The sequence below is a fragment of the Marmota marmota genome, unplaced genomic scaffold, assembly GCF_001458135.2.
Source record: "Marmota marmota marmota unplaced genomic scaffold, marMar, whole genome shotgun sequence".
NCBI classification, from domain to species: Eukaryota; Metazoa; Chordata; class Mammalia; order Rodentia; family Sciuridae; genus Marmota; species Marmota marmota.
This window is the reverse complement of record NW_025999842.1, coordinates 36,735,168-36,747,331: the sequence shown is the minus strand read 5'-3', so window position 1 is coordinate 36,747,331 and position 12,164 is coordinate 36,735,168. Positions and strand designations below refer to the sequence as shown.

Sequence of the window (12,164 nt, the reverse complement as noted above, 5' to 3'; positions counted from 1 at the left end):
CCAAAAAAAAAAAAAAAAAAAAATTCAATACCCAGTAGAATACAGAGTTCTTCAACCAGAGGAAACTGCAGAATTAGCATTGAATTGATATGTGTGTGATATGTAAAGTTTTCCTGGCAAATTTAGAGCTCATTGATTATTTTTATTTTGAGTAGAAAAAACCCTATTTTATCCCATGTGTATTTTTTTGCAAAGTAAAACAAAACTGCTATCTCTTCAGACATGATATTACATGTGTTAATTATGCATTTTTTCCTTTATAGGCCCAGATTATTATTCATCAGCATGGTTACCTGGTAATGAATCATTGTGGCAGGCCACAACTGTTCCATCTAACCATCGAAATAACCATATCAGGAGACACAGTATAGCTTCTGACAGTGGAGACACTGGCATTGGAACTTCCTGTTCTGACAGTGTGGAAGGTAAGCTAAAATTATTAGTATTTAGATATGAATTTGTGGAGATTGGTTGTGAATTTCGACTATTCAAGGGATATATCTTATTGTTCCAAACTAAAATAATAGTATGTGTTTAATAATACTCATTGTTGCTGTATATCAAGTTAAATTGTCTGTCTTGTCATATTGCACATTTTTCTTCCTTTTCTTAACATTTTATTCTTATATAATTGTAGGATTACATGAGTTTTAAGAAATAATATTTTAAGAAATAATATAGAGATTCCATGTATCCATTCTCCATTTTTCACCAGGGAATATCTTACAAGATGTTATAGTATCACAACCAGGATAATGACACGGATACAATCAAGATACAGAATGTTTCCATATACCAAATGTTGCCTACAATCACTTCTCTCTCTACCCACTCCATTCTCATTTAACTCTTGGAAAGCAATAACCATTAATTTGTAATTTCAAGAAGGCTGTATGTAGTTGGAATCATACACATAGCAATAACCTTTTGGAATTGGCCATTTTCTCTGGAGATTTATCTAGGTTGTTGTGTGTATCAATAGTTCATTCCTTTTTATTGATGAGTAATATTTACCAATGGTGGGGGTGGTATTAGAGAGACCACACTTTAATTATTAACCCATTGAAAAACTGAGTTGTTTCCAGTTTTGGACTGTTATGAAAAAAGCTGTAAACATTGTACATAGAGGTTTTGTTATAAAACAGGTCTTTTCTCTGTGGTTAATGCTCAGAAGTGCAGTTATTGGTTTCTGTAGTAGTTGTAGGTTTAGTTTCAAAATTACCAATCACATTATTTTCACTATCATTTTCATCAATAATGTATATATATCAATGATCCAGTTTTCTCTATATCCTTTCTAGAATTTGACATTTTTCAAATTTTAGCCATTCTCGTAGGAATATAGTGATATATCATTGTGGTAGTGAGATATCATTTTTTAAAAAATAGACTTATTTTTAGAGCAGTGTTTTTAGAGCAGTAGAAAAATTTATTGAAGGTACAGATTTTCTCTATGTATTCCCATCTTCACACAGGTACAGCCTCCCCAAATATCAGCATCTCCCACCAGAGTGGTACATTTATTAAATTGATGAACTTACATTGATATCTGAAGAATCTGTAGTTAACAGTTTACTCTTGGTGTATGTTCTCTGAGTTTGGACAAGTTTATAAAAACATGTGTCCACTATCGTATGTAATACAGAATAGTTTCACTGCCTTAAGCATCTTCTATACTCTGCCTTCATCTTTTGTCCCCTGCCTCACCCTAGTAGTCACTGTTTTTGTTGTTGTTGTTTGTTTGTCTCTATAGTTTTTCTTTCTCCAGAATGTTACATAGTTGAAATTGTATAATATAGCTTTTTCAGATTGCTTCATTCATATAGTAATATGCTTTTGGCACTTATGAGTAAAGCTGCTATAAATACCCATATACATATTTTTGTGTAAATATCAGTTTTCAGCTTCTTTGGGTCAATACCAAGGAGCGGGATTGCTGCATCAGTAGGAGTATGTTTAATTCTGTAAGAAACTGCCAAACTATCTTTCAAAGTGGCTGTGTTATTTTGCATTTCCACTAGCAATAAATGAGAATTCTGTTGCTTCACATCCTACCCAGCGTTTGGTGTTTTAATTTTCTGGATTTTTTCTTTTCTCATAGTTGTACAGTAGAATTTTATTATTTTAATTTGAATTTTACTGGTACATTATGTGGAACACTTTATCTGCTTATTTGTCATCTCTATATCTGTTAAAGTGAGGCATCTTTTAAGGTCTTTAGCCCATTTTTAAATTGTATTGTTTGTTTTCTTACTAAGTTTTAAGGGTTCTTTTTCCATTTTGGTTAACAGTCCTTCATCAAATGTATCTTTTGCAAACATTTTCTCCTAGTCTGTGGCTTGTCTTCTCATATTCTTGCCATTGTCTATTGTCTTTTGCCCAGCAGAAGGTTTTAATTTTAATGAAATTCAGCTTATTAATTATTTCTTTTGTGGAACATGTCTCAAGGATGTGATCTAAAATGTAATTTTTATAGACAAAGTCAATTAAATTTTTACTGTGAGTTTTCTAGTTTTGTGTTGTTTTATGTCTGAGGTTTTTTTTTTTTTTTTTTTTTTTGATACTGGGGATTGAACTCGGGCACTCCACTGAGCCACATCTCCAGCCCTGTTTTGTATTTTATTAGAGACGGGGTCTCATTGAGTTGCTTAATTGCTAAATTGCTGAGGCTGGATTTGAACTAAGGAACCTCCTGCTTCAGTCTCTGGAGCCACTGGGATTACAGGCATATGACACTGTGCCTGGCTGTATTTTGATTTTAATATTAGAGGATGACTATTTCTAAAAGTGTGGTAAAAAATAGTGTAATTAATTTTATGCACACGACATAGTCATTTTGTGATCCTTATATTTAAACTGTTAGAAGGCCTTCTTTCTGTGCCGGTTTCTTTCTTTTTTGTGTGTGTGTGTGTGTTTGTGTGTGTGTGTGTGTGTGTGTGTTTGTGTGTGTGTGTGTGTGTGTGTGTGTGTGGTGTTGGTGATTGAACCCAGGGCCTTGAACTTGCAAGGCAAATACTCTACCAACTGAGCTATATCCCCAGCCCCTGTGCCAATTCCAATAGGATGTTTCTTGATAATTCTGTAAAACTTTTTCATTTCAAATTAAAAGTGCTGAGTGATATCATTTGCTCTTTATGTACAGTTGAAAACATAAAACACAAATGGGAGCATTAAGATAGGTGATAACAAATCTGTTTTAAGGTAGCTATATAGATAAAGCAGTGTAGAAATTATGCCCAGATTATTATTCATTTTAAAGGTGGCTGTTCAAATAATGTATAATGTGTTTATTAGGATTTTTAAGGATTATCATTGAAATGAAAACCTAACATTCTTATAGAGAACTTGTTAAGTTCCTGGAGTAAGTCTGTAGCTCCAATTTGAGAATTACTGTGTTAGGTATCAGCAAAGATAGGTGCTTCTACAACATTTATATTAAATCCAACAGATTTTAAATTGTTCTAATTATTATTAAAAAAAAAAAAAACTTCTGTGTACTTGCTCCTTATTTTCTTATCCCTCCCCTCCCCACCCTCTTTCTGTCTTCTTTCTTTTCTCAGGGATTGAACCCCTGGGTGCTTAACTGAACTACAATCTATAATCCTTTTTATTTTGAGGCAGGGTTTCCACGAGTTGCTGGGGGTCTCAATAAATTGCCTAGGCTGGCCTTGAACTTATGATCTTCCTGTCAGCCTCCTGAGTCACTGGGATTTCCACACATTGCTTAGTTCTGTACATAACTTGTTTGTACTGGCACTGCTTTGAGTAGTATTATAGAAGACAGTAGAATAATGAAGTAAATAGAAGAATGGGTAAAACAGAAAAATGGTAAATAAAAGTAAAAAATGTACAAATGAAAATAAACTTTGAAAAGACATAAATTAGCTAACAAAATAGAGATTCAGTGTAATTCAAAAAGACAAGTTGAGATAAGTAGGAAAATACTGTGCTGTTAATCTTTTAGCAAAAGAAAAATAAAGTCAATTTAAAGGGTTACAAAATAATTTAAAATTTTAAGTGATTATGTTATAGTAGGAAAAAATTTACTTTTTATCTTCCATGATGAGCACATTCTTACTTTTAATGTCATGTAATATGATTAATTAGACTTTCCCTGAACTCCAATTTCACAGCTAATGCCTGTGTATGGAATCACAGATGTCTTACGATAATTCCTGATCAGAGGGCTGACATTTGAAGATAGATTTAACATTTTTAATAGGACAACTATACATGTTTACATGTTTAAAAGTTCTGTACCTGGATATAGATAGATTTAACATTTTTAAAAGATATCTGTACATGGTTAAAAGTTCAATACATAGGCGAGGTGTGTGGTAGCACATGCCTGTAATCCAGCAGCTCAGGAGACTGAGACAGGAGGAACCCAAGTTCAAAGCCATTCTCAGCAATTTAGTAAGGCCCTAAGCAACTTAGTGTGACCCTGTCTTAAAATAAACAGAGTAACGGGCTGGGGATATATGGCTAAGTGCCCCTGGAATCAATTCCTGGTACCAAAAAAAAAAAAAAAAAAAATTCGGAGCAGGGAAGACAACTAGCAGANGGGTTTTTTTTTTTTTTTTTTTTTGGTAAAGGGTGTAGTTGTGCCATACTTCTTGGGTATTCTGTTACATTTTTAAGTTTTTTTCTCTGTTTTTAATTTTAGAAGTTTCTGTCCACATATTGTCAAGCTCAGAGATTCTTTGCTTAGCTGGTCCTCTTCTACTACTGAGCCCATCAAAGGCATCTTCATTTGTATTAGAGTCTTTTTGATTCTTTCTTTATTCTTGCATGCTATTTACTTTGCCCATAAGAGTGCTTTGCATATTAATCATAGTTGTTTTAAACTACTGGGTCAATATCCTTGCCATATCTCAGTCTAGTTTGTTTCTTCAAACTATATGTTTTGCCTTGTAGTATGTCTTATTATTTATTTTTCTTTTTTATTTGTATTTTTGCAAGGTATCATAACATGCTGGGTAATATGAACTATGGTAAATGATTCTTTGGCAATGTAATGGTAGTAAGGTATGAAGAGAGAAATGTTTTATAGTTTTATGATTAGGTTTCAGAGTTTTGGTAAGTCTGTGCCCTGGGCTGTGATCTTTGTAAGTGCTTCTCAGGATTTATTTTTAAAAATTTTTAATTTTGCAAATTTTCATCATTTTGAGTGGGAATAGCAGATCCTCATAAGAAGAATGAAACTCTCTGCTGTATTTCAAAATGGTTCCTTTCTCCGTCCCCTGTTGGAAGCATGAAGGGATTTTTCTCTGATATTCACTGTGAGAACCAGATCAAACTCCAGATAGTAAAATCTCACAAGTGTGGTGGTCTTCCTGTGATAGGGTTACGTTGGAATTTTTATTTCTCAGAGTTGTCCACACTGAACTCCAGCAATTTGTCAGTTACAATTTAGGTTTTATTATCAGGTCCTGGTTTCCATGTAGGCTTCATCGTGAGTGTTTTTTCCTGCAATAAGTTGTGATTCTGTGCTTACCTGTTGTTTTTATTTGGGAGCATTTTGCCTTGTGACCTCAATTCTTTTTGAGATCTAAAAAGACTTGTTCCCTTTATAGTTTGTTCAGCTTTTTGCTTGTTTAGGATTGAATAATGCCTTCCATCCAAGGTACTTAAATGCCAGCTTGAATTTTTTTTTTGAGGTTCTTTATTTTAAATGCTAATCACTTGTTGGATGTATTATTTGTGATTTTTTCTTCCATTGCATAATTTGTCTTTTATCTTCTTAACAGTATCTTTTTCAGAGTACAAGTTTTAAAATTTGAAGTCCAGTTTACCAATTTTTTCTTCTTAAGGGATTATGTTTTTTAATGTCAAATTTAAGAACTCTTTCCCTAATCCTAGTTCTTGAAGGTTTTCTCATTTTTTCTTAAGTTGACAGTTTTCTCATTTTTTCTTGTGTTTGATCATTTAATGTTTTGTATTTAAGTCCATGATTCATTTTAAGTGTGTGTGTGTGTTTAAGAATCTGTAAGTCCTCTTTATACTCAACTAATTTGCTAAAAGAAATCAAAACAGAAAAATTGTTACACTTGTGGCTCTAAGTAGCTTCTCATTGTGGAGTTATGTGGACAGTGTTTAATTCTTCCAGCAATGATGTGGATGACACATGTGGAGTATTGCTGACCAGATAGATTCACTCAGTCTTTGTGTCCAGAGTTTGTTTTGTTTGTTTGTTTGGTAGGTTGGTTATATAGGGCATGGTTGACTATCTGCATCCATGACCTTGGTCACCAGCTCTAAAATTAAACAGTCATGCTAATGTCAGTTGCTTTTAGGAACCTTCCATAAATCCCATTATTAGCATAAACTGTATGGAGTGACCTAAGACCTCCAAGGTACACAAAGACATACTTACTAGGCAGAATATTCCAAGAGTTTAGAGATTACCTTTTAAGAGCTGGGCAAGGGCCAAAACTTTGTTGGAATGTACAGTGTATGGAATGTATAGTGTATGTACAGTGTATATTAAACTTTACAGTGTGAGACATAAAGTTCAGGTTTTTGCATAATCTTTTTTTTTTTTTTTTTTGGTACCAGAGATTGAACCTAAGTGTTAAACCACTGAGTCATATCACCAGCCTATTTACATTTTTTATTTTGAGATAGGGTCTTGCTGAGTTGCTTAGGGCTTCACTTAACATTGCTGAGGCTGGTTTTGAGTTTGTGATCCTCCTGCCTCAGCCTTGTCAGCAGCTGGGATTATAGGCATGTGCCACCATGCCCAGCTGCATAATTAATCTTTGTGTAGAATGATTACTGTCACTTCATTCTTTTTCAAAATTGTTTTTATTCCTTCTGGTTATTTTGTTTTTCTACTTAAGCTTTGGAATAATGAACAAAATAGGATACAGAAATCTTTTTGAGAACTTAATAGAAATTTTGTCTGCATATTGGTTTGAGGAAAATTGACATTTTTGAGTTTTTTTTTTGCCTATGAACATTGTATGTTTCTCCATTTCATTTAGATCTTTGATTGTGTTCACTGTGTTAAATAATTTTCAACAAAGATGTCCTTTCACTGAAATATTTTGTTTTTTAAGAGTGATTGTAGATGGCATTGTACCTCCAATTTTATTGTCAGTGTTATAGAGCATAGAGAATTACATTTAGAAATATCTTTACAATGTAGAAATACATCTGATTTTTTAACATTTATGTGTATCCTGTCACCATTAGCTCATCTTTTTGTAGATTATTTGAGGTTTTCTTTTGAGATGAGGTCCTGTTGTGTTGTCCAGGCTGGCCTTAAGCTCCAGGACTCAAACAGTTCTCCTGCCTTAACCTCCCAAGTAGCTGGGACTCAGGCATGCACCACTGTGCCTAACTTGGTATATATACTTACATCATCTTTAAATAAGGATGATTATCCTTTGAGTTGTGTGACTTTTATTTCCTTTTCTTGATGTATTATAGTTGCTAGAATATCCAACAGCATGTTGAATATTAGTAGGAGTGGGTATTCTTGCCGTATTCTTGATTGTACAGGTATAAGATGTAGCATTTAATCTTTTATTGCTTTATTGTTAAATAACAATAACACATTTTTAAACTGTAGGATTTTTTATAGAGTATAATCTATCATTTTGAGGAAGTTTGCCTCTATTTGTAATTTCCTAATTTTTTTTTTTTTTTAATGTGGTGCCGGGGATCAAACCCAGTGCCTCATGCATACTATGCAAGCGCTCTGCCACTGAGCCAAAAATCCCAGCCCTCCTAAATTATGAATATATTTTGGATTTTGTCAAATGCTTTTTCTACATAAATTGATTTTTTTTTTTTAGCTTGTTGATATGGTGGTGGATTTCATTGTTTGATTTTTCAGATGTTACCAACTTTTCATCCCTGGAGGAAACTTCCCTTGGTCATTGCATAATTTTTTAAAATATTGCTGAATTCTATTCATTTATATTTTATAATTTTTTTTTCATGTATCTGTGAGGATATTGACCTGTAATTTTCCTTTTTTTTTGGTGTAGGGGATCTAACCCTCAGGAGCTCCTTACCATCGAGCTACGTCTTCAGCCCTTTTTATTTAAAAAAACATTTTTTTTTTTTTTAGATAGGGTCTTGCTAAGTTGTTTAGGACCTCACTAAGTTGTTGAGGCTGGCCTTGAACATGTGATCCTTCTGCCTCAGCCTTCTGAGTCACTGAGATTATGAGCGGGCACTCCTGTATTTCTGTTTTTTTTTTTTTGTTTTTTTTTTTTGATAACAGGGTTAATACTAGCCTTTAAAATGAATTGGTTAAGTATTCCTTCCTATTTTGTGGAAGAGTTTATAAAAAAATGATGTTTATTTTTAGAAAATATTTGATAGATTTCTTCAGTGAAACCATTTAGGAGTACAGCTGAAGATTTCTTTTTTTAAAATTTTAAGTTATGAATTTCCTTAGTAGATAGTGATTCAGATTATCTGTTTCAAATTGGGTGAGTTGTGGTAATTTGTTTTCTTGGAAGAAGTCTCACTGGTTCATTTTATCTAACTTGTCAAATTTATGTGTTCAGGGCCGGGGTTGTGGCTTAGTGGTAAGAGCACTTGCCTCTCATTTGTGATATACTGGATTTGAGCCTCAGTGCCACATAAAATAAATAAAGTTATTGTGTCCATTCATATATATATATATATGAATAAAATTTATGTGTGCATAATTGTTCATAGCTCTCTGTTTTTTTCCCATATCGTTCTTTTATTATCCTTTGATTCCTGCAGTCTCTGGGGATATTCTCTGTTTAATTTCTGATAGTGATGGTCTGAAAGGGCGGGGAAACAACCCAATGAGCATCACCGCAGAGGAGCCAATCAGTTGGCAGCTAGAAGTTTGCTGGGGCCGCTGTGAGCCAATCATCAGCTGGCAGCTGGAAGTTTGCTGGGGCCCCTTTGGCTGTGGCTCTCAACAGATAATTTTTGTCTTTTTTGTTTTAGTGTACCAGTTTGTCAATTTTACAGACCTTTTTAAAGAACTGTATTATAAACAGAACTTATTTATTTAAATATTTTCTATTAAATGACTTTATTAGACACTGTTCTTGTAGCTGAAGGGAATAGGGTACAGGCTCTTTATTGCTAGATGGAGATAGAAGTCCAGGTTCCATACTTGCACTCTGTTGATAATTGAGGGTTAGGGGAGAGCACCTTTTTACTGCTGGGTGGGGATGGAAGTCTAGGTTTCCCATTAAACCACTGACACCACAATGTGGATTGCCTGCCTTAACTGCTGGGAAATGATGAAAGTCCAGGCGGCCTACCTCCTTTGATACTACCCGAGTGTGTGTGTATATGTGTAGGTGGTGCTACCATACTGACGGGCAAGAGTGAATGTTCTGTCGTCCTAAATGGCCTTTTAAACCATTATGGTAGGCTTCTTGGGGTGCTTGTCAAAAAACATTTGACAAAATCCAAAATATATTCATAATTTTAAAAAACCATTAGATTGATGAAGTTGGAAGTCTAGGCTGTCCTTGGCTTTTGTTGGTATGGGTGGAGAAAGGGTCACAGTGTTTTCTGTGATGTTTGACTGATGAAGAATAGTCATTGTATGAAGTTTTCTGTCTTATTAGTCTTCCTCTTTCTTTGTCCTTTGGCTCATAAGAAGAGGCTTTTCTTGGGACTTTTTTGGGCAGTTCTCCTTGGTTATGTAGGATTGCTGGCATCTTCAACCCCAGGTCTTGAAGATATGAGACAAAAAGGCTGGAGAACTCACCATCTTTTTGTCCCTTGCTTCCAAAGGTCCCATAATCATGTCATGTCTTTTCTTCAACCTTTAGGTCTTATATTTTGTTTTATATTTTAACATCCAAAATTTAGAAAGAAAAAGCTAAAATTTTTTAGCTTTTGTATACTTTGTAAAAAGTATTGGCAAAATGTCTTTTCTATCTTCCCACTGTTTTTTAAATGACTATTAATAAATATTTTGTTTAATTATTACTATTATAATATTGCTAGCAAGTATATAGAACATAGATTTTATTATGGGTTTGTATCTAATTTCAGTGAGCTGTCTAATAAAACATCCAACTTATTAAAGGTGATAATAAAGCTAATAAAATGGGGCAGATAAATAGGACTTTGTATTACAAAATTTATTGAATGAGAAAATATTGTTGCTTAAATTGAGAGGCAAAAAAATAATTTAAATACATAGTGTTTCTGTTTTCTTTAATTTTCTTTTTTTGCCTTTTTTAAATATAAAATTTTATATGCTGTTTAAATAGCTTTATATCCTTTTTGGATGAATACTATTATTGGAACTGTTGAATTTATTGCAAATTTGTCATTCATGTTTGGGTCCTTGAAATCAACTTGACAGGGTGTATTTGCAGTTGTGTAAGAGAATTTTGTACTTAATTTGTGTGAAATAGCATTTTAATATAGTATTCTATAACTACTAAAATAGATTTCAAAATCTTAAGAAAAAGTTGATATGCTAAAGGAAAAAGTATTTACAGGAAGGGAAAAATCAGATACCTTAAATTCTCTCTAAAGGGTGAGAGAATTTATTTTCTCCTTAGAAAATTATTTTTTTAAAAAAATTTGCTCTTTTTAGATAACATGACAGTAAAATGTATTTTGACATATTATATATACATGGAGTATAACTTACTCTAATTAGGATCCCATTCTTGTGGTTGAACATGATGTGGAGTTATACTGATCATGTATTCACATATGAACATAGGAAAGTTATGTCCGATTCATTCTGTTATCTTTCCTGTCCCTGTTCCCCCCTCCCTTCCTCATCCCCCTTTGTCTAATTCAATGAACTTCTGTTCTTTTCTCTGCCCCTCTGACCCGCCGCAACTTGCTTTTTATTTGTTAGTATCCGCATATCAGAGAGAACATTCAGCCTTTGGTTTTTGGCTTACATCACTTAGCATGATAAACTCCAGTTCCATCCATTGACTGGCAAGTGCCATAATTGCATTCTTCTTTATGTCTGAGTAATATTCCATTGTGTACATGTATCATACCACATTTTCTTTCTTTTTTTAAGAAAATTAATTTATTTTACAGTAGAATGCATTTTGACGTATAGTACACAAATGGAGCACAACTTCTCATTCTTCTGGCTGTACATGATTCAGAGTCACTCTACTAGTGTAATCATACATGTGTATAAGGTAATAATGTGTATCTCTTTCTACTGTCCTTCCCCTCCCCACAACTGCACACCTTCCCTGACTCCCCTCTGCACAAACCAGAGTTTCTTCATTCTTCCCTATCTCCCCACCCCACTATGGATCAGCATCTTCTTATCAGAGGAAAACATTCCACTTTTGATTTTTTGGGATTGGCTTATTTCACTTAGCATGATATTTTCTAGTTCCATCTATTTACCTATATATGCCATAATTTCATTTTCCTTTAAGGCTGAGTAATATTCCATTGTGTTTATGTACCACATTTTATTTATCCATTCATCTGTTGAAGGGCACCTAGGTTGTTTTCATAGTTTAGCTATTGTGAATTGAGCTGCTATGAATGTTGATGTGGCTGAATCACTGTAAGTAGTATGTGATGTTAAGTCCTTTGGATATATACTTAGGAGTGGAATAACTGGGTCAAGTGAGATAACTGGGTCCAAGTTTTCTAAGGAATCTTCATACTGCTTTTTAGAGATGCTGCACCAATTTGTAGTCCATGTGAGTATATCTTTTTCCCCACATCCTGGCCAATATTTATTGTTACTTGTATTCTTGATAATTGCCATTATAACTAGAGTGAGGTGAAATCTCAGTGTTATTTTAATTTGCATTTTTTTAGCTGCCAGAGACATTGAGTATTTTTTCATATAGTTGTTGACCATTTGGGTTTTTTCTTCTGTGAACTGCCTGTTCAGTTTCTTTGCCCATGTATCGATTGTGTGTTATTTTGGTGTTAAGTTTTTTGAGTTCTTCTATCTGAGGTGTACAGGTGGCAAAGATTTTCTCCCATTCAGATTCAGTAGGCTCTTTGTTCACATTGTTAATATTTTTTCCTTAACTGTGAAGAAGCTTTTTAGTTTAATTCTTGATTTTACCTCTTGCACTTTTGCAGTCTTGTTGTTGAAGTCAATTCCTAAACTGACATGATGGAGAGTTGCTATTCCTATTTGCTGATTACATGATTCTATATTCAGAAGACCCCCCCCCCCCCAAAAAAAAAAA

The 12,164-nt window shown here is 33.7% G+C and overlaps 1 protein-coding gene across 4 annotated transcripts in view; it reads left to right on the top strand.

Moving 5' to 3' along the window:
* Cep85l (centrosomal protein 85 like) overlaps positions 1-12,164 on the top strand; it is a 224,309-nt gene that overhangs the window by 74,205 nt on the left and 137,940 nt on the right. For all 4 annotated transcript variants that reach the window (XR_007344303.1, XM_048794959.1, XM_048795006.1 and 1 more), the window contains one exon: positions 264-425. Coding sequence is in view for 3 of the 4 variants with exons in the window: in XM_048794959.1 (XP_048650916.1) it covers positions 264-425 (162 nt within the window). In the remaining variant the exon portion in view is untranslated. The remainder of the gene's footprint in view (positions 1-263; positions 426-12,164) is intronic.